At 40.5% G+C, this 19,231-nt stretch overlaps 1 protein-coding gene across 1 annotated transcript in view; it reads right to left on the bottom strand.

The window, feature by feature from the left end:
* Window positions 1-3,213: 3,213 nt before the first annotated feature.
* The window catches only part of FREM2 (FRAS1 related extracellular matrix 2), a 138,696-nt gene continuing 122,678 nt past the window's right edge, over window positions 3,214-19,231 (bottom strand). The window contains exons 18-24 of the mRNA XM_054181857.1: window positions 18,092-18,196; window positions 16,820-16,947; window positions 16,598-16,732; window positions 11,676-11,802; window positions 9,865-10,052; window positions 8,801-8,947; window positions 3,214-7,147 (exon numbers count right to left, since the gene is read on the bottom strand). Of these exons, the coding sequence (XP_054037832.1) occupies window positions 6,635-7,147; window positions 8,801-8,947; window positions 9,865-10,052; window positions 11,676-11,802; window positions 16,598-16,732; window positions 16,820-16,947; window positions 18,092-18,196 (1,343 nt within the window). The 3' untranslated portion in view covers window positions 3,214-6,634. The remainder of the gene's footprint in view (window positions 7,148-8,800; window positions 8,948-9,864; window positions 10,053-11,675; window positions 11,803-16,597; window positions 16,733-16,819; window positions 16,948-18,091; window positions 18,197-19,231) is intronic.

The following is a 19,231-nucleotide window of genomic DNA, read 5'->3' as shown; positions in this document are numbered from 1 at the left end:
GTCAGCCTCCTGATATATCAACATCATTTTGTCCCCAAAGACAAACACAGGCTTCTGTTGTTCTGAACGAAGAGCCAGATCCTACTCCAGCCTCTGTTTCACAGACTTGACAATACTGGGGACCAGTCCCTGTGGGGCACAGCGCAGCTGGCTGTATTGAAATCCAAGTCTCCCGCCAAGAAATGGAAGAGAAGTCCAGCCACATCCCCATGAGATACTAGTACTTAAAGAATTTGGTATTTATGTTTCTTTCTTGCCAGGATCATTTTGGTGCCATTAGAAACATAAGAAAAAAATGCATCAGTGAAAGAGACACTCGATAGCCCAAGAAATATTCTTTTAACTTTTTGTTAAAAACAGCAGAGAATAAATGGAGCATGTTTATAAGGTAAATAAAATAATCAAGAGTATCTTTCACCTCTGTGCCCACTTTCCCCTCTCCAGATGCTTTACCTCATTCTGTCCAGATCACTTGCCTGCACAGGATGTGGGCCAGGAAAAGGCTATTGACTCAGGCTACCGTTTCAAGCAATCCTCAGCGGGACCAGGCAGCTGTGAGCTGCAGGTAAACCAGCTGCCAGAGACCCAGGGTGCTGACAAATTAGAAATTTCGTTGCCTCTTACCCCAAGAAAAAAAACCCACCACTTTATGTGTTTTGTACTTTATATTATCAATTCCAAGAGTGTAACTGGCAGCTCATTGTACAACTGTTAGGGCACGAGAGTGGCTCTTCTGGGTTGGGTGATCCACCGCTGGCAGTGCAGTAGTGGAGCTGGAGGGAAGAGAAAGGCAAGCGAAGACAAACAGCTTGATCCTTCTCCCGAATTCTCACAACTTTTTCTCGTCCAGGCTTTCAGAACTAGCTGTTGAAACAATAGCTGATGTCAATGGACTTTTCTTCCATTAATTTAACTTCTTTTTTAGTTTGGGATACACATCTTCTTTCAGTAATGAGTCTTGAAATTTTAATTTTGGGTCGTATGACTAAGTATTGCCTACTTTGCTTCATCCTTGTAGCCAGCAAATTTTTTTGGGTGGAACCTCTCTAAAATATTACATGAAATAGTGAATCATTGCTCCCTACTCACTGTCTCTGTAACATTCAGGATTTAATGCACCTCTATAACACTCTCCCTTGGGTATTACCTTCTGAGGGTGAAGAGTGGAAGAGAATCTTATCTAGCTAATCTCTACTTATGTGGGAGACATTCTTTACCTTTTACAAGTCTTTTTGTCATTTGCTGTCTCATTTAGTTCCATTACGTATTTCCTTGGAAGTGAATGCAAGAGGGAGGAAAGCAGAAATTCTATTATTAAAGAGGTGGATACATCATGCACTTATCCAGAATGCCTCCTCTTGTCTTCCATGGTAACTGAGTTAGAGGTTTTGCTACAAAAATGGTCAAAAAGACACTACAGACGACAATTGTTACACCTGATCTTCCAGTTGCACCAGTTTACCTGGAGCACTTCAACTAGTGCAGCTGCAGATTCATGCTTTACATGTAAAGTTACACTCAGGAAAAGACGCATCATGAAAATGCAACTAAGAGGAGACAGCAGGAATCCAGCGCACGCTTCAGCATTGGCCATGAAATGAAACAGATGCATCCTTTAAGCATCTTCCAGCTGTTCCCTTCATTTTTACTGGAAGTCAATGGTTACTTACCAAAGCAACAGCAGTGCAAGGTAAATTCTGAATGGATCATGTCTTGAGACAAATAATAAGAAAACCAAAACTCAAACAGCCAATCACTTGAGAGTAATTTACTGAACAGCTTTCAAAGCTAAAGCACTCTGTGGTGGGAGCAGAATTCTTTCAGGGTAGGAGCTGAGTCTTTCTTTCAAAAGACAGTGAGGATGCATTAAAAACCCCTGACTCCTATAAATGCTGAAAGGTAACCATGCTTGGGCTGTGAAGAGAATGTCATCCTGGACCCGCTAGTGTCCAAGTCACCTTAGTAGTATCAGAATTCTACTAAGTGCCAAAACAAATGTGGACATTATAGCAGCCTTCCACTACCTAGAGGGGGCTTACAGGAGAGATGGGGAGGGATTCTTTATCAGGGAGTGTAGTGATAGGATGCGGGGTAATAGTTTCAAACTGAAGGAGGGTAGATCCAGATTGGATATTAGGAAGAAATTCTTTACTGTGAGGGTGGTGAGACACTGGAACAGGTTGCCCAGGGAAGTTGTCAGTGCCCCATCCCTGGAAGTGTTCAAGGCCAGGCTGGATGAGGCTTTGAGCAGCCTGGTCTAGTGGGAGGTGTCCCTGCCCATGGCAGGGGGGTTGGAACTAGATGATCTTTAAGGTCCCTTCCAACCCGAACCATTCTATGATTCTATGATTTGGCCACTGTGGTCCATCTCGGAGTGGGAAATTAGTGCCCTTTGATTTATTGACAGTGCTATAGTCCTGTGACCAGAGTATTTATTCATTTACATCATATATAGCTATTTATAGTGGAGCAGGGCAGAAACCCTTCCAATCTGATTTGCCCTGGCAGAAATCACAACACAGAGCTCATAGATATGACATTGGATGGCTCAGCTCAGTCTGAGGAACTGCTAAGGGTATAATCCCCAGGAGCAAGTTTAGGTAGCAGGAGGTAACAGACGTAGCAATGCAGGAATCCCTGCCTTGCTAGTTTATCCCTCCTTACAGCACTTAGTAAATATACTGTGTGTGTTACTTGTGTAACTAGGCATGAAGTATTACCTTTCTGACAGCGAAGGAGGTGGGTGGACACTTAAATTCACAGAGAAATCAGAGGTCGGTGCTGGCCAGTTTAGAAAGGGTGGGGTGGAAGGGAAAAGGTTCAGAGCTGCCTTTTCTTTCTGCATCATAGTGTATATATAACAGATTCACCCTAAGTGTCTACATCTCGTATTTCCTAACCTGATATTTTTGCCACTGGGAAAGAAATCTAACAAGCCGACACAAGAAACAACTGACAGCAACATCGGCGCTGCAGGAGCAAGAGAACGGCCGGCTGCAGACCCACCTTCACCTGTCAATGAGTATAGTTCAATAAACCCTGCCAGCACCCAGGATCACGGCAATCCAACCTACAGAGGACTTGTAGATATCTAGAGATTTTTGATGTTCTGGAATTGAAAGAAAAATCCCTCTCTGAGCCACGCGTGCAACCACAATGATTAAAAAACCCCTGAGCTGACCACTTCATGACCAGAAGACAATCACTTCGGGAACAAAGCAGTGAGATTTACTGCAAACACAGTAGTAAGTTTATATTCTTCCGTCCATTTGGCAGATCAGTTTTTCTTAACACTGACACTTAACATTACCGACCCCTCTCCACAGAGTGATATTTATACACAATTTTTAGTTCAGTAACCGAACGAGAAGCAGTTTTATTTTTCTTCTTGTTACAAATGCCAAATATCACAGCCATAGACATAAGCAAAAAATTGTTCCAAATAAATATGCATGGAAAAGATTTTTGACAGCTTGATAACAGATTTAAACACAGTAATTATTGTATAAAGGGTTTAACAAATGGTATTACTGACAGCAGAATAAGCAACTCCAGTGAAAAGAGGATTGAATACATAACCTGGAAATAGATTAAATATATATATATAAAATATACTCAGTTTATTGCATGGGTAGATAAATATTAACATATTTGTGCACATAATTGGGAATGAGGCACTTATTCAGGTTAGTACAAACAAGGCCACTTGCTAAGTAGAAGGGAAAATGTTAATAAGCCGCCAAAAAGTCTTGCCGAAATCTAAAACCTTGAAGCCACAATAAAAAAGGCATGCTGTCACAGATGTATTTATAGTTCACTGAATTGCAAGAAATCCAATTTCTGAAGAATGGGACAAATCCGGCAGGCCTTACTGAAAACACTGGGATTTTTTTTCCCAGGCAGAGGACTTTGAAATCTGACTCATGAATCTTACTCAGGCTTGTCCAGCTTTTCCGTGTTTGCTTTGTGTTTTCCTTTGTTATCACCAGTTTGCACTATTATTTTATATATTGTTAGAAAACCATTAGTCTGATAATCCCCATCGACCTAAACATTTGAGTTTTAATCAGACGCTATTCAAAGCAGAGATCAAGTTGTTTACTGGGCTAAATATTTGGCTTGTGGAACACATGGGTTTTGATGTGATTTTATAAAAAGAAGTAATAATTAAAAAAAGATTTTGCCTGCAAGCAGCTTTAATGATATTTCAGTCTGTTAAAATTCAAAAGCAGAAAAATAGCTCTACTGATAAACACCTAATTTCTGTATTTTATATATATATCTTTAAAAAGATCTTCTCTGCTTATACAAAACAGGCATTTTATAAATATTAAAATGTTCTATTATTTACATGTGTCCCATTTTACTGTGGAATCTTTGACTGCTATTATCCAAACATGCAGTTTCTAGGAGACAAATTCTGCATTTCTCATTATCACAGCGATTTCACATAGAGGCACAACAGCAAATTTGATCTTAGGTTACATTTGCAACTTAGTTGTGAACTGAAATACGAAAAGTATCTGTGGGTTAAGTCTTTGATCAATCTTGCACACATAATACATGGATCACAAAACCAGGAACTTCATTAAAAGAGTAAATTAATGTCAGGTGACTAGGGAAAAGGCCTAATGCGCTGGGCACGTCTTGTGGATAATTGTTTCAGGCTAGAACTCAGATTAATTAAAATAAAAGATGACTGCATGGTTTTAGTAATGGAGTTTGACCCTTAGGTTGCTGCAAACATCCTTCAATTACACAGTCTGAATCAGAGTCTTCAGAAAACCTAGAAAAGGTATGACAGATTCTCACCTGATTCTTTTGGTGAAAAACCAATGAAATTTCGTTAAATCAGTGAAGTTATAACAACATAAATCCAGAGCAAGAGATATCAGTGTGAGTCCTCTGTGGGCATATTCACACCATACCATGAATCGTAACACAGATATTCCCAGGCTGGTAGACCTCAACGTTTCTGAGTCTTTATGGCTCAGAGGACGATTGTGCAGAATTACTAGGTCAGGAAGCGTTTTGGGTACATTTTTTAGTTGAGAAGCAGCATTGTGTGCTTGCGGCCGGGCTGCTTTCAAGTCAGATCCTGTTCCGCTAACTCAGATCTCGGCAGCGTGGTCCCCAGAATACCGAATGCCAAGTGTGTTGCAGCTGAAGATAGTCTGGGGGCTGCCCGCACCCACCACCACCAGATGGTGGAAGGGAACAGGTATTTTAGCAACAGCCTCAACAGCCTGATTCAGATTTTATATAGTTTATATAGTTTATATAGTTTAACTCCGTTGACTTGAAATGACTTATTGGTGTATAATGCTAGCGTGACAAATGGCACAATCTGTCCTGAAGGTTAACGTATATTTCATGGCCAAGCATTTGGCAGGATATCTTTGGGAAAGAACAGGTCCCGTCTGGATAAGAACTGACATGGGACACTGCTGATCCAAACTTCCGTGGAACATCATGCTGTCACGTTACCTAAACTGAGAACACTGACAGAAAATTAGAATTACTCTTGCAAAAGTAGTCACTTGTTAAAAAATGCCCAACGATGACCCAGCACGTTTGTCAAGATGTGCTATGATTATACAGTAATAAATGCTACTTGATTCAATCAAATGTTAATTTTTTCTTCACCTTCTTGCCATTTAATATGGCAACTGACAATCACACGCTGGATTCAGCATCGTGATTCCTCGGCTCAGTTCAGGCAGAACCTTGTCCTCTGCATTTTGAATCTAACTCTAGGTACTGAAATACTAATGCTTGCATTTCCCAGCAGTGGATATGCACTAACAAATATAATTTACCTTACAACACTTCCATGATCCATTATAAACTTAAGAGGACATAAGCGTCCAGTTTCAGTGAAAAACAAAATTCTTTCTGGATTTGTTGTATTCTTTGGCTTTATAAAATCATAAATAAGGAAAAAAATTCTCAGATTAAATAGCTGAATAAAAAGTATGTATTGCATCCTGTGACATGCAACTGATTATAATGTTATACTGGCTAATCTAGCTGTCTTTTGAAAAACTTCAGTTACACATAAGTAAAAAAAATAAAAAATAAATCACTGGTATAGCTAAGTGAAGTCAAAAGCTTATAGGAGGGAGGATTCATGCCCGAGGCACTTCATCACCTTTCGGACTAATTGCAGACACTGAGTTCTTTGTGAAAAACAGTACAACATTTAACTGAAGAGTGTAAGAATTCCTCCTCTCAAGTATTCTGTGTTTCCGAAGAAACAGATTTCCTTTCTTATTGCAGACGGGATATATAGCACCTTTGGATAGTTTCTTCTACATTTTTAAACGTCAGAAAATACAAAAACAAAACAAAAACCTCTCCCTTACAATGCAGTTCCTTGAATTGCTGCTTAAGCTTAGTGCATGATATCCGGACGCCAGGATTACCTGTCGTGCAAAGTGGGAGATTCGATATGGACTCTTCTACTGTTGATAATGGCAGCAGGAGTTCAGGGTAAAAAATTTCAAGTACACCTAGAAGCATATGAACCTTTTATTCCTCATGAATCACCATGATCTGCTGCAAACAAAGTGCAGTTCAAGTTTTTTTTTTTAGGCACTCTGGAGACTCTGGCTTGAATCCTGAGGTCTTGGAATCAAACCTCCGAGCTGTCGCTGGTGTAATTATACGGTAGCATCATTGGTTCATTGCTCCCCGACTCCTTCGTGGTTTCCTTCTTCTCAGAATTTTGTTTCCGTTTTAGCAGCAAAATGATGATTGCAATTAAGCAGATGGCAAGGAAAACGGCAGCAGCTCCACCAATGACTGTGACTACGCTGACCCCTGCACTTTGGTTATTCAGTTCCCTGGGGAGAACGCCATTGACTGCAACCTCTCTTTGGGGAACCTGTTTCTTGCTGGCGCGATCTAGTGCTATGTGCTGTATGTTTGTTCCTCGGTTGTTTTCCACTCCAATGTCTTTTGCAAGTTCTGGGGCCTGCTCAGCTCCCCTCTTCTGACGTCTCTGTGCGGATGCTCCTGAGCTCCCACCACTAGAGAGTGAGTGGTACTGGTGCTCCACGCTTCTTTTGCCGATTCCACGATTAGCGTTCTCTTTTGAACGTACAGTGTAGATTGTATGGACATACCACTCCCTACCCAAAGACACCTAGAAAGACACAATTGTTTTGTATTTAAACACACAGGCACACAATCTGGAGAGCACTACACACAGAGGAAACCAATCACTGTTCTGAATTGATTGCCTGGACAAGTATTTTCAAAATGATGCACAGATAACCCCCACTATGTGCCAATGTGCCACAGAGGAGTCTTGTTTTCTGCCAAAATTTTAAGAGGGGGTAGTCTCTATTCTTCTCCATGGCCAGACTCTATGGCTATCAGGTGCAGATGAAGAAGCATGACCTTAGCATTTTTTTGGTACTGTTAGCACCAATGGCCATACAAAGAATCTCAGCTGTAGACAGGAGGCAGTAGAGGACCTTGCAGGACCAACTTGACAGCTTACTAGGCCCTGGCTGTGGCTTTCTTTCCATCTTAACACAAGAAAAGAATTTTGAACTGTGAGGATGACTGAGCATCGGAAAAGTGTGGCTGTGGAATCTCGACCACTGGAGATATTCAAAATCTAACTGGACACAGTCTGTGTCAACCTGCTCTATGTGACCCTGCTCTGAGCAGGGGGTTGGAATAGACAGTCTCCAGAGGTTTCTGACAACCTCATCCATTCTGTGATTCCATGATCCCCTGCAGTTTGCTTGAGATGATGCTATCTTCTCTGAATTTGTCTTGTCTTTCCTGGATACATAATAAATTTGGACTCCACAAGGTCTGGTAGGATTGCCTGAATACTTTCTTAAAGCTACTGGCTGATAATTTCAGTGGTTGCATCCAAGTTCTGTTATTGTGAGAAATAACACATTTTCCATCTCACTCTTGTTTTTCTAAGTCTTTCTCAGGACATACTATTGCTTCATATTTTCATTCTTTTGACAGAATAGGGACAAAAAATTACTGCATTATTGGAAACGGATTCTTTATCTCAAAAATGAGATTTCATTTTCGTGGGGAGAGATGATGAAACCCTTTTTATGCTGATAAGTAGGCTATTCTCTTAAATATTCCATTGCCTACAATGGGACCCTTAATACTGAAGTGGCCAGGAGTAAGATTAAAGTCTCCTCAATATTTTTTCTACTAATTTATACACTTGAGGTTTTGCATGCAGTTTTGCAAATACTCAAAAGAGAACTCCTGGCTGGGTTATATAGATCAAAGGGATCAATGCACACAGCTGAAGGATTATATTAAATTAAGGACCAGTTGCACCCTTCAGATGTTAATTTCTAGGCTTTCCAGTGCTTAGGTATTTCATAATGTGCTAGTCTGTGAGGAGAGACTTGCACAGAAAACGCTTATTATCAATTAGATTTTGATGACGTTCACTATAAATGCTTATGATGCATTTATTTTTTGTCTTTGACAGGCCATAAAACAATACCACGTAACAAGAAACTTAACAAGTTCTTAGAAGAAATGCATAACAGTAATTTGTATAATTTCTGGTTAGACTATAGAATTAGGCAAGAGAAACGCATAGTAACCCCACAAGTATCTTTTAATAAGTGCTCCATATTTTAAATCTAGAAATTTTTAAGCATTTATAATCCTGTTTGACTGTCACTGAAATCAGAATAAATCCTTCTACTGGCTTCAATATGACTTTCTGTTAACTGCACTTCTTGTGCAAGTGTTTCTTTCTTGGTTCAGTATTCTTGCTAATGAGCTACAGAAATCATACCTGAAATAGAGGAGTTGAGTCTACTTTAAACCCATCAGAACCTGGCTGTTTAACTAACGGAATTGCTTCAGGATCATCTATTGCAAGTTTTGCATTAAAAAGCACACTTCCAAAGCTTGTGGCTTGCGTCTCCGGCTGAGCTTTGTCCTACATGGTCACACAGGAGGAAAAAAAAGTTTTTAAAACACAGACTCATTTATTCTAGGAAAAACAGTTCTAATATTTATAGGAAATGTATAAATTGTGTAATTTACATATGCTATTTTATGCAGTCCAGTGTAATACCAAAAGAAAAGACATGAGAAGCAATTGTGGTGACATCTGACTTGTACTAACTTCTATTTAATCTCATGCCTGAAGACTTTTTTGTTGAAATACAATGTGGAAACACTAGAGAAAAACTACAGCTACTTTTCTAAAACAAAAAAGATACATAAACGCATTCTGAAATAAAAGTAAGGAGTCTGTTTCCCAGTTTAATGAGGCTACCTTTCATTACTATTAACAGACATTCATATAGATTAGTTTAGATAATTAACCACCTTATTTAAAGTTAACTCTCTAGAAGTTGGGCATCGGGTCAGTAGTCATCTAGGCTTACTCTATAATTATTTTCAGAAGGGAAATAATCTTGGATATTCTATGACAGCTTTAGAGGTATCTCTCTTTATTGACTACAGAGGCAACTAACTGGATGACTAACTTTACATTATACACTAAATTTTGGATGGCTTAAGATCATACAAATTCCAGTCCTTAACTTGCTTGTCTCCTAAGACTCCCTTTATTGTTAATGGATATAGACGATGCAGAGAAAAAGCCTATCTTGGGATTCTAACTTACGTCAAACTCTAAATGATGAGAGTCCCCAGAAAGATTAAGAATAGAACCAGGAGGGAGAAAGGTAAGATACTGCCTTCATCAATTCATGTTAGCCTGGAGCTCAAGTCAAAAATCTGGTGCTGTTGAGAACATTTTAAAGAACAATTGGTTTTGGATAAAAAATAAGTTAGAGAAAAAATAAAAAATATATATGTGCATCCTCCCAGAACTAGAACACTTACCACAATCTTAAATCTGTACAGAAGGGATGGAGAATCAGCAAGGCACCCATATTCAGTGTTGGATGGATTATATTTGGGTACATATCCATCAGCTCCTGTGCACAGGAAAACCTTCTCGATGCTACAGTAGAAGGAATCACCCAAATTCTGCACTGGATCCACCATCACCCGACCATAAATGATATCACCTGTAAACAGTGCACACAGTTCACGTCCCATTGCAGTGGAACATTTAGCGCAGTACTGGGCTGAGTTAATAAGCCCAGTCAAGAAGCTCAGTGCAGTGTAATGTGACTGCAGTTTCTGGTTGTGTTAAAGGTCCGAGCTGAAGATTCTCAATCTGCCTATAGTTATATCCAAAGTCTACTTGAGGAACACTTGCTACCCAGCTTCCCCCATAGGGGGTTGACAAAGGCCACAAGCAGAGTGGACACTCTTCTGTGCACTGCGGTTTACACAATAGCAGTAGGAGGCCATTTGCTGCTGCTATAACCTGAAACAGTTCAGGGGCTGCTTTAAATTCTGGGCTATACTGGGCTCTTCATTCAAAAAGTGAGTTAAAGAAACTTTATCATAGAATCACAGAATTGTCTGGGTTTGAAAGGACCTTTAAGATATAGAGTCCAGCCATTAACTTAGCTCTGACAAAACCACCACTAAACCAGGTCCCTAAGCACCATGTCTACCCATCTTTTAAATACCTCCAGGGATGGTGATTCCAGCACTTCCCTGAGCAGCCTGTTCCAATGTAATCCCGTACACCAGACCAGGGTGTAGGTTTTGGCCTCCTGACAATGCACTTTGTTAAAAAGATGTGGTTTTTTGTCAGTAGAATCCTGTTCAGGCTGCATAAGGGTTATACTTGGTCAGACTGGCATACTGTACAAGTGGAATGAACATTATGAAAAGTCACAGAGACATTTTCTGAGACTTGGCTCCCTACAGCGTAATTGCATTTCAGCTGTCTGATAATGTTTAAGATAAGAAATGCCAGGCCTGTACAAATAACCTGGGCCATTGCTATGCACGCAAGAAAAGTATACTATGTGCAGTGGTCAGATACATATGACAGAAAGTGGTTAGGAAGGTCCAGAATCTGAAGAAGGAAAGGAGAAATGTCATGTTGCTTCTACATCAATTTGTAGCAATTGCAGACTTTGAGAGAGAGAGAACAGGCACCTGCTGTTCGAGAGGCTGCAAATATATCTCAAAAGGCAGTCATGTATTCAAGGTACGGGCACTCCAATAAATAGGTAAAAGAGGCACATGATGAAAGCAGAGGAATGAAGCGACTGCTTAGGTCCACTGGCAGATGTATCAATGGAATCAATCTTCCCACCCCCAGCCTACTCGGTGGAAGGCGGGGGAAGGGAGGAAGCCTTGATGCTGTGCAAGTACTGCTCAGCAATAGCCAAAACATTGGCATGATATCAACAGCGTTTTAGCCACAGATGCAAAGCACAGCACCATAGCGGCTGCTATTAAGAGAGTTAACTCCATCCCAGCCAGACCCAGTACACTCACCCACAACAAAAACTCTGTAATACTCACTTATCAACTGGGAATGTTCTTAATATCAGCCAATGTTTATAAAGTGCTCAGCTTATGAGAAATGGCACCAGTACTGTAACCCCCAGGCATAATACTTTCTGTGCACATTGGACAACAGCTCTGATGTAAACTGCCAGGTAGGAAAGGCAAATGCAAAAGAACACAAGCAACAAGTCCAAACCCTCACTCCTCTCTTGTTTTGACTGATCCTCATAGCGTGGAACATATATTGAACGTGCATGATCTGTGTACAATAATACCTTCTGAGAAAGCAACATCACTTTCTTGCCCAAAGCCCATTGAGCCATCGGATAGCCACAGTGTCTTTTTGGAGAGCAGGAACATCTGGGTGTTCAAGCTGAACTCAGCAGCCACTGGGTCACTGACCTAAAACACAACAGCATTAAGGCTCTTCAACAAGCATTCTTTAATGACTCCTAAAAGACAGCACGATCTTCTCCCAAGGTACATTATTTATAAGCTCCACACATCTACATGCAATAATACAGTTTAACCAAAAAGATTTCTTTGTAGTAGACATATCTTGCTATATATTTTACACACAAACAACCTCTGGGTTATCTGCCTCTGTGATATCTGACAGGATTCTCAGTTAGCTTCTTCCCACCACATTTTTCCAAATCCCAGCCAAGAAGGTGCCCAAGGCACGTGTGGGGGTAACGTGAGGAAAATACTTCCCTCAATAACTTGGCTCCCTCTGACTCACCACAGTCTGTTTTCTTTATCCCATTTTCATTCTTACACGCACGTCCCACCTCTGCTTCTGATCCTCTGCCAATTATTTGAAAGTACACATTGCTGAGGATTTATTTGCAAGTATCAGTTCTTCTGATGTGCTGCAGGACATCAGATCACGCATGTGAAAATGCACCAAACAATTTGAGCATCTTTTTATGCTAATATTTATCTTTATATATTTGACACAGTTATCTATGGTTCTTCCTTGATTACATTACAAGAATAAAATAAATCAATACTATCAGCAGCAGGTTTCATTGGGCCATCAGTTGGAAGGCAAACTACACAGGGACATAGAATAACGAAAGGGGAAAAAATACAGTGAACAGAAGAACTGGGAAGAGCACAAAGTTCAAAAAGATGCAGTGTACCTGAGGAAACAATCTAGAAGATGCACACATTCAAAAAAGAAAAAGATAAAAGAAGAAGAGGCCACTAAACAAATAAAAAAATGCTAACGTGTATACGTATATTTATGTATATATATGTGTATGCGTGTGGAAAGGAAGGGAGGAAAACAGGAAAGAAAACATTCTTGCTGGCTCATGGACAAGGGGCTGATGGAATGAGATATAACGATATCAACAGAAACTACTGCTGCAAGTTATACAGCTGACACATTTATTCTTCAAATCCCCTTTTCACAATAGAGTCCCCAAACTATCAAAGCAACAGGATTTGGCAAAAAGAATGTATAACTGCAGTATTTTTATAAACCCACTGCCACCCTTTAGAAAGAGGAACCCTACTCCCATAGCCTTTTCACAGAAATAATAATTAAAAATATCATTTCCATTCTCTTCGGAATTCTTTTTTCTAAATGCCTGGGATTCAGGCTATTGGATTGCAGTGCCACAGCTTCAAATACCTGACTGACACAACTGGTTTCCAGCTGTGGTCCTGAAAGAGAATAAAACACGGTGTCATCAAGCTCTTCCTGGGCAGACTAAATGTCCACTGAATAGGTAACAAGAAGTGTGTGCTCAGCTACAGGCACTGGACGTCAGCCACACAGTGTACAACAATGGTCAGAGCAATGGCCTGGGGAAGTACTATGCATACAGCTGCGAATACATCTCTTAGGCATCCTGTTTTAAGTTACTGTTTTTATTTCAGTTCTATGTGTAAGTCTCAGTGCAGCCAGTGGCTAACCCATAGCTATAATTTATGACAGTAGTTTAAATGTAATTATTTTCACCTTCATTTGAGGCATTTTAAACCAGAGTGCTTAGAAAAATTATCTGTGAGGGTCTGCTGGGTGAGAAGAGTACTGTCAATTTTTTTGTGCCTATTTGCCATGCCCATCAACTATTTGTTGATCACTTTATTCTGCCTATTTGCCATGCCCATATGGATGATTTGGGGACAATGAAGATCACTCATGGTAGACATCCTCACCTCTGTGGGACCAAAGCCCATGAAATACTTGGTACCTCAAGAAGCAGAGAGCTCTTGAGACCGGTCCATCCCAAGGCAGCAAGTAACCTGATTATGGAAGTGCTTCTTTCAGGAAATAGTCATGCACATTTAAAGAAAGGAGACACTGAAAACGCTGGGATAAAACAGAGCTTGGAGGCTGAATGCTGTTCATGTACAGGAAATCCCAGAGTGAGATAGTGGTAATACAATACTCATTATTGTTCCAGGCTACCTGCCTCCCTTGTCAGGGGCCACAGAGAGAGGAAAAAGGAGATGGGCAGATACATGTTAAAGAAGGAAATGTTGAACAAAAATCACCAGAGGGGAGATACCAAATATATTGTCTTTTTGATGTTTGATTCTTAAAATGGGCCCTCACTCATGAACAGTGAAAACAATTGTGAAGGAAATCAGAAAAAAAAGTTTCCAAGAAAATGAAAAGCCTCATATTAAAAAGCCCAAGATGATAATTCAGCACAGCAGCTGGGGCACTAAACTAAGAATTGGGAGAAACAACTCCTGTCCCGTCATTTCACCATTAGACTTTATAGGCAAAGTCATTTTGGTCCGGATATGACACTTTGACACACTGACTTCGCAGAATCATAGAAAGGTTTGGGTTGGAGGGACCTTTAAAGATCATCTAGCCCAACCTCCTGCCACGCATATGGACATCTTCCACTAGATCAGGCTGCTCAAAGCCCCATCCAACCCGGCCCTGAACACTTCCAGGGATGGGGCATCCACAATTTTTCTAGGCAACTTGTTCCACTGTCTCACCACCCTCATCCTAAAAAAGGTATTCCTTATGTCCAATCTAAATCTACCCTCTACTAGTTGTCCCTTGACCTGTCACCTTGGCCTCGGTAAAAAGCCTCTCTCTGTCTTTCTTATAAGCCCCCTTAATATATTGAGAGGCTGCAATAAAGTCTCCCTGGAGCCTTCTCTTCTCCAGCCTGAACAACCCCAGCTCTCTCAGCCTGTCTTCAAAGGAGAGGTGTTTCATCCCTCTGACCATTTTTGTCGCCCTCCTCTGGACCTGCTCCAACAGGTCCATGTCTTTTTTGTACTGGGGACCCCACAACTGGATGCAGTGGGCTTGTGCAAGGTATCAGGTGTTTCCTAGTCTAAGGACCAGTGTCACAGTCTGACCTTTTATGCTCACTTCTCTGTCTTTTGTTTCTTATATTTACAACATGGATACTAATGCTCTTTCAGTTTTGCAGGATGCCTAGAAATCTTAGAGGTAAAGTGCTAGATACTGCCTAGTGAATTTGTGCTACTGTGCTGCTGCTAACTGCTGCTTTTTTGGGACCTTCTTTATGTTCACATAGTATTTCAATCTGTGATCAAAGGGAATAATATCATGGTGCACAGAATTTTCTCAATTCCTTTTACTATGAGTATCTCACGAAAAAGAGCTGGTCTTGGTTTGAAAATTGCTGGGGATGGGGGACTGATTGGCCACAGTCCTCGGTGATTATGATACTGTTGCAATTTTGCACCTTATCTCTATTTTGAATTGATGTACCTGAAACTTCCATATACTGTATTATTAAAGCTTTATCTGATATAATGACCCCTATAGTATCCATTTATTTTTTCCAAGGCAGTTCTTAGTCTTAGTCATAGTTCTTAGTCATACATTCCTTCCAGGAGTTAGGTCTCTCCCCAGGCTACTTTGCCCATTTTGCAATGATTTTTGCAGGTCTTTTGAATTCTCTTCAAATTATCAACATCTTCTCGTTCATATTAGGACCAGACACAAGCTGTGGTTCAGCATTGCTGTGAATTGCTTTAGAGCTCCTAGAAGATTAGAAATGCCAGACAAAAGCCAAAGTGCTGAACTTGCATAAACTCCCCCTACCTCCCTCCATTCAAACTTTTAAAAACTGTTTTGCTGGGTTAACTCTGAGAAGGCTGGTTTCACGTCAGTTCATGTATCATCTCTTTGCTTTGCCAGGACTCACTTAATGCCATATCAGGAATCATCTGTTCTCCCATAGCTGGCATAACACCAAATCAAAGCATAAAGACTGCATACATTCCCTCGTGTACTCTGGCTAATTCAATAATTGTGTATCCCTGACTGATCCGGATCGGATTTATACTGTAAGATGATTAATAGCATACATCTATACTATTAATGAGCATGAAACCACAGCTACACTGTTCCAGTGTTAATGGTATTGGCTTCAAATACCAGAAATGATAAAACTTCCTCCTTACGCATCCCAAGGTGACACTAGGTCGGTTGGTAACACTGAAAACTAGCAGTTTATGTTCTGTTAACTACGCAACATGACCCCCAGATATTTTTTAATCAATGCTTTCTACAGCAGAGTCCATTTCTCCATATTTTGTTCCCAGCAACAGAGCTTTACAGCTGGGCTTTGTGAAAGGTATGCGCTTTGCCTGTTCCCACATTACCATATGTTCCATATCACTATGGGTGGGATTTCTCTCAGTCACTCTCGTGAGTCTTTAAAGCTAAGCATTTTACCAATGTTGGCAATCTACACTTCCTCTATAGTCAGTGAAGGAAGTCCTACCTTAGGACTGAATGAGTCTTCCTCTGGAGGTCCCACTTTTTATGCCAGAGACCTAGCTCTGATTTTTGTGTCAGATGAAAACCTTCTGATAATAGGTTTATATTTTCCTAATTATCCGATAAAACTAATTCGTGCCAAAGCCAACAGATAGGTAAAGAATTCCCAAAGGTTAGCTCGTATCACAGTATCTATCACCCAAACCAATCTCAATGAGTTTCCTACCGGCTATGAAAGATCAGCCATGCATTGAGGACAAAAAATATTTGTGCTCCCAGTTGGGTAAAACTGGTTAAATAGCAGGAGAGGAGTGTGTGCTGTCCAACCAATTTAGAAATTGGTTTGTTGATAAGCAAGTAAATTCAGTTTCTATCACCACCATTACAAGACCAAAAAAGGCAATTTGGGAATCAAAATAGAAAGGAAACATGATGAAGGTATCACTGGGGTGTTACCTGCTGGAATCGTATATCCAGATCAAATGTGATCGGCTCTCTAGGATTGCAGACCACTGGTAGGCTGTACTCCTGATGTGGAGCAGTGGTACAAGCTATCAGCTTCACAGTGTATGTTCCAGAATAGTCTCGAACCTGAAAAGAGAGAGAGTGAGCTGTTCCATCAACATCCTAACTACCAGGCTAGGGCAAGAGAAGACACAGTGAAGGCTGGGGTTTTACCGCAAAATCTGAAACAAAGCTCCACTGCTGTACTGGCTGGTTGTACGTTGGCTCACTTCGGATAAGGCTGAGACTAAACGTCAGGCTTGGGTGATCAGCTGACATAACCATGGAAGTTAGAGATGAAGCTAGAAACATGCCAAGAGACAGATTTGTCACCTTTAGTATTTCACTGTGAGCTCTCAGAGCCTGAAAAACTTTCACAATAATTCATAAACCATGATGCCATGGTTGATGTTAATACCTTTACAGTGCACTGGGTTTTATTAACTGAAACTAACAAAACCAATTACAGTCAACACAGCTGGGCCCCCTTGATTCTTGTTCAAGTGTCTATTAAACAGTTGCTTTTGGGCTACACAACCAGAACTGTATGAAGATTAAATTTAACAGACAGGCAAAACAGTGAGAGTGGAATGGCAAAGATCTATAATCCCTCCTGTTTTAAACTTGGAATGTCAGCCCAGGGAACACAAAATAACTTCTCTTAGCAGTGTAACTCTTTCGGCTCTGCATGATGTGCACAACTTAACATGCTAGAGGAACTGCTGAGAAAAAGCAGAAGCACTATGAAGGAGTTTTACAGGTTAATAAAACTGAGTTAAACTAAAAAAGATTTCTTAATTTTTTTTTTCCCTTTTCATTATTGTTCATCAGATTTAATTTAGCTAGATAATCTTTTCCATGGCTGGCATTCATGCTCAGATTTATGTCTGTAGACAGTCTTACACCTGTGATTATTCTGAACAAAGGCAGTGGGGTTTAAACAGATTAAATTGCAGGATCACATCCTTAGCAATGACTAATTGAATGGCAGTGAGAATGTTTTATTAACAGAGTGATACGATGCTCATAGAAGACCTTTACTTACTCTCTGAAAAAGGTCTAAATAACCTAGGAAGTCTTCAAGTTAGACAAGAAATGTTAACGCTATGTAAGTTCCTAGGGCAACATAAGTAAATAGCTAATCATAGCTTTTGGATTAAAAACATATATTTATAGATCCCTAGTTCTTCATCTTTCATAAATGAGGCTCTTGATCAAGGGGAACTATCTGCTTTCCCTCAGATTCATCCATATTTCATTGTTTGACAATCTGAATACAGTCATCAATGACAAAAAAATCCCAAGTAGATGAAAAATCCTTATCTGAAGAGCACAGTACAGCAAAATATCAGATATCAGTAGCAGAAATAAGAAAAAAGAACAGTATGAAGTTTTGGAGGGATGTCTTTGTTTTTATAGTACTGATAAAGTGTAGATTAAACTTACCAGGATGGGACATCACAAAGACACCATGAAACCGGGCTTCAGTCTTGAAGTTGACAACCAATCGCCCGTCTTCACTAATACGCATGCTGGTTGGGTACAGGGAACCTGGCAGCAGAAGCCAATTCACAAAGTTTATTCCACTTGCAGATGACAAATAAATCACACTCCTACAAAACACTAATTCCTCTCTCATTTCCCCTTGTCATGTCAGCTGTTTGGGAGAGGGCCTGCTGGAACCTTTTGGGTTGACTTGAGATTCTTCTCAAACAACAGTTTACACAGTGGGGCCTAGAGTTTTCACAATGCTTCAGCTTTCCAAAGCACATACAGAACTTCCCAGCGAAGTCATGGCTTTACAAGTTATCATGGACCCACACAGCCACTCTACTAAAACGAGGAAAGTCCACAGCACAGGCCGTGCTTGTGTTCAGGCAACAGCATGGTCAGCTGCCAGGCGGGTCTGTAGAAGGAAGGATACTTTTGTTTTCACCGGTACTCAAGCTGACCCTACTGATGAAAGCTGGTTCGGAGACACTTTTCCAGTGCCTCCCTATCCATCGTCCCAAGGCAGCACCCACCAGCATTTAGTTGTAGCAGTTGGTTGTGGCTGCCACGGCAACCCGCTTGTGGGTGCTTGAATCTGTGAAACTCATTCTGACAGGCTTTGCAATGCTGTTGATTTCTGGCACGAATCTGGCCCAAAACACAGGCCTAATGTTTCCTAATTTCAGGTTACAAGGTCTTGTGTATATGTCAGAAATGGTTTCTTGCCGTAGCTTGCAGCCAAGTCCCTTTTTCTCTAGAGCTCTGCAAAGCTTCACAGTTCAAGTGTTTCCTTCAGTGCTCCCTTACAGAGAGCCGGTGATGTGCCACCATTCTGCCTGCCAGGGGCAAGAAGGAAACAGAAATGTTCCTTCATGAACGTGTCAGAATGTGAATGTATACCACCTGTACAAAATCACCTGTATTTGTACCACATTTTTATCACATTTGTATCACATTTATTGGTACATTAGAAATATATATATATGTGTGCATGAATTATGGCATTAGAAGACCTTGACGGCTTTACAGTTCTATGTTGAATTTGCGTAGAACAATTATATGTATCTGGAGGTATGGAAATAAACTGGGAACTAG

Source organism: Rissa tridactyla, chromosome 1, assembly GCF_028500815.1.
Source record: "Rissa tridactyla isolate bRisTri1 chromosome 1, bRisTri1.patW.cur.20221130, whole genome shotgun sequence".
In the NCBI taxonomy this organism is placed as follows: domain Eukaryota; kingdom Metazoa; phylum Chordata; class Aves; order Charadriiformes; family Laridae; genus Rissa; species Rissa tridactyla.
This window is presented reverse-complemented; position numbering and strand designations above follow the sequence as displayed.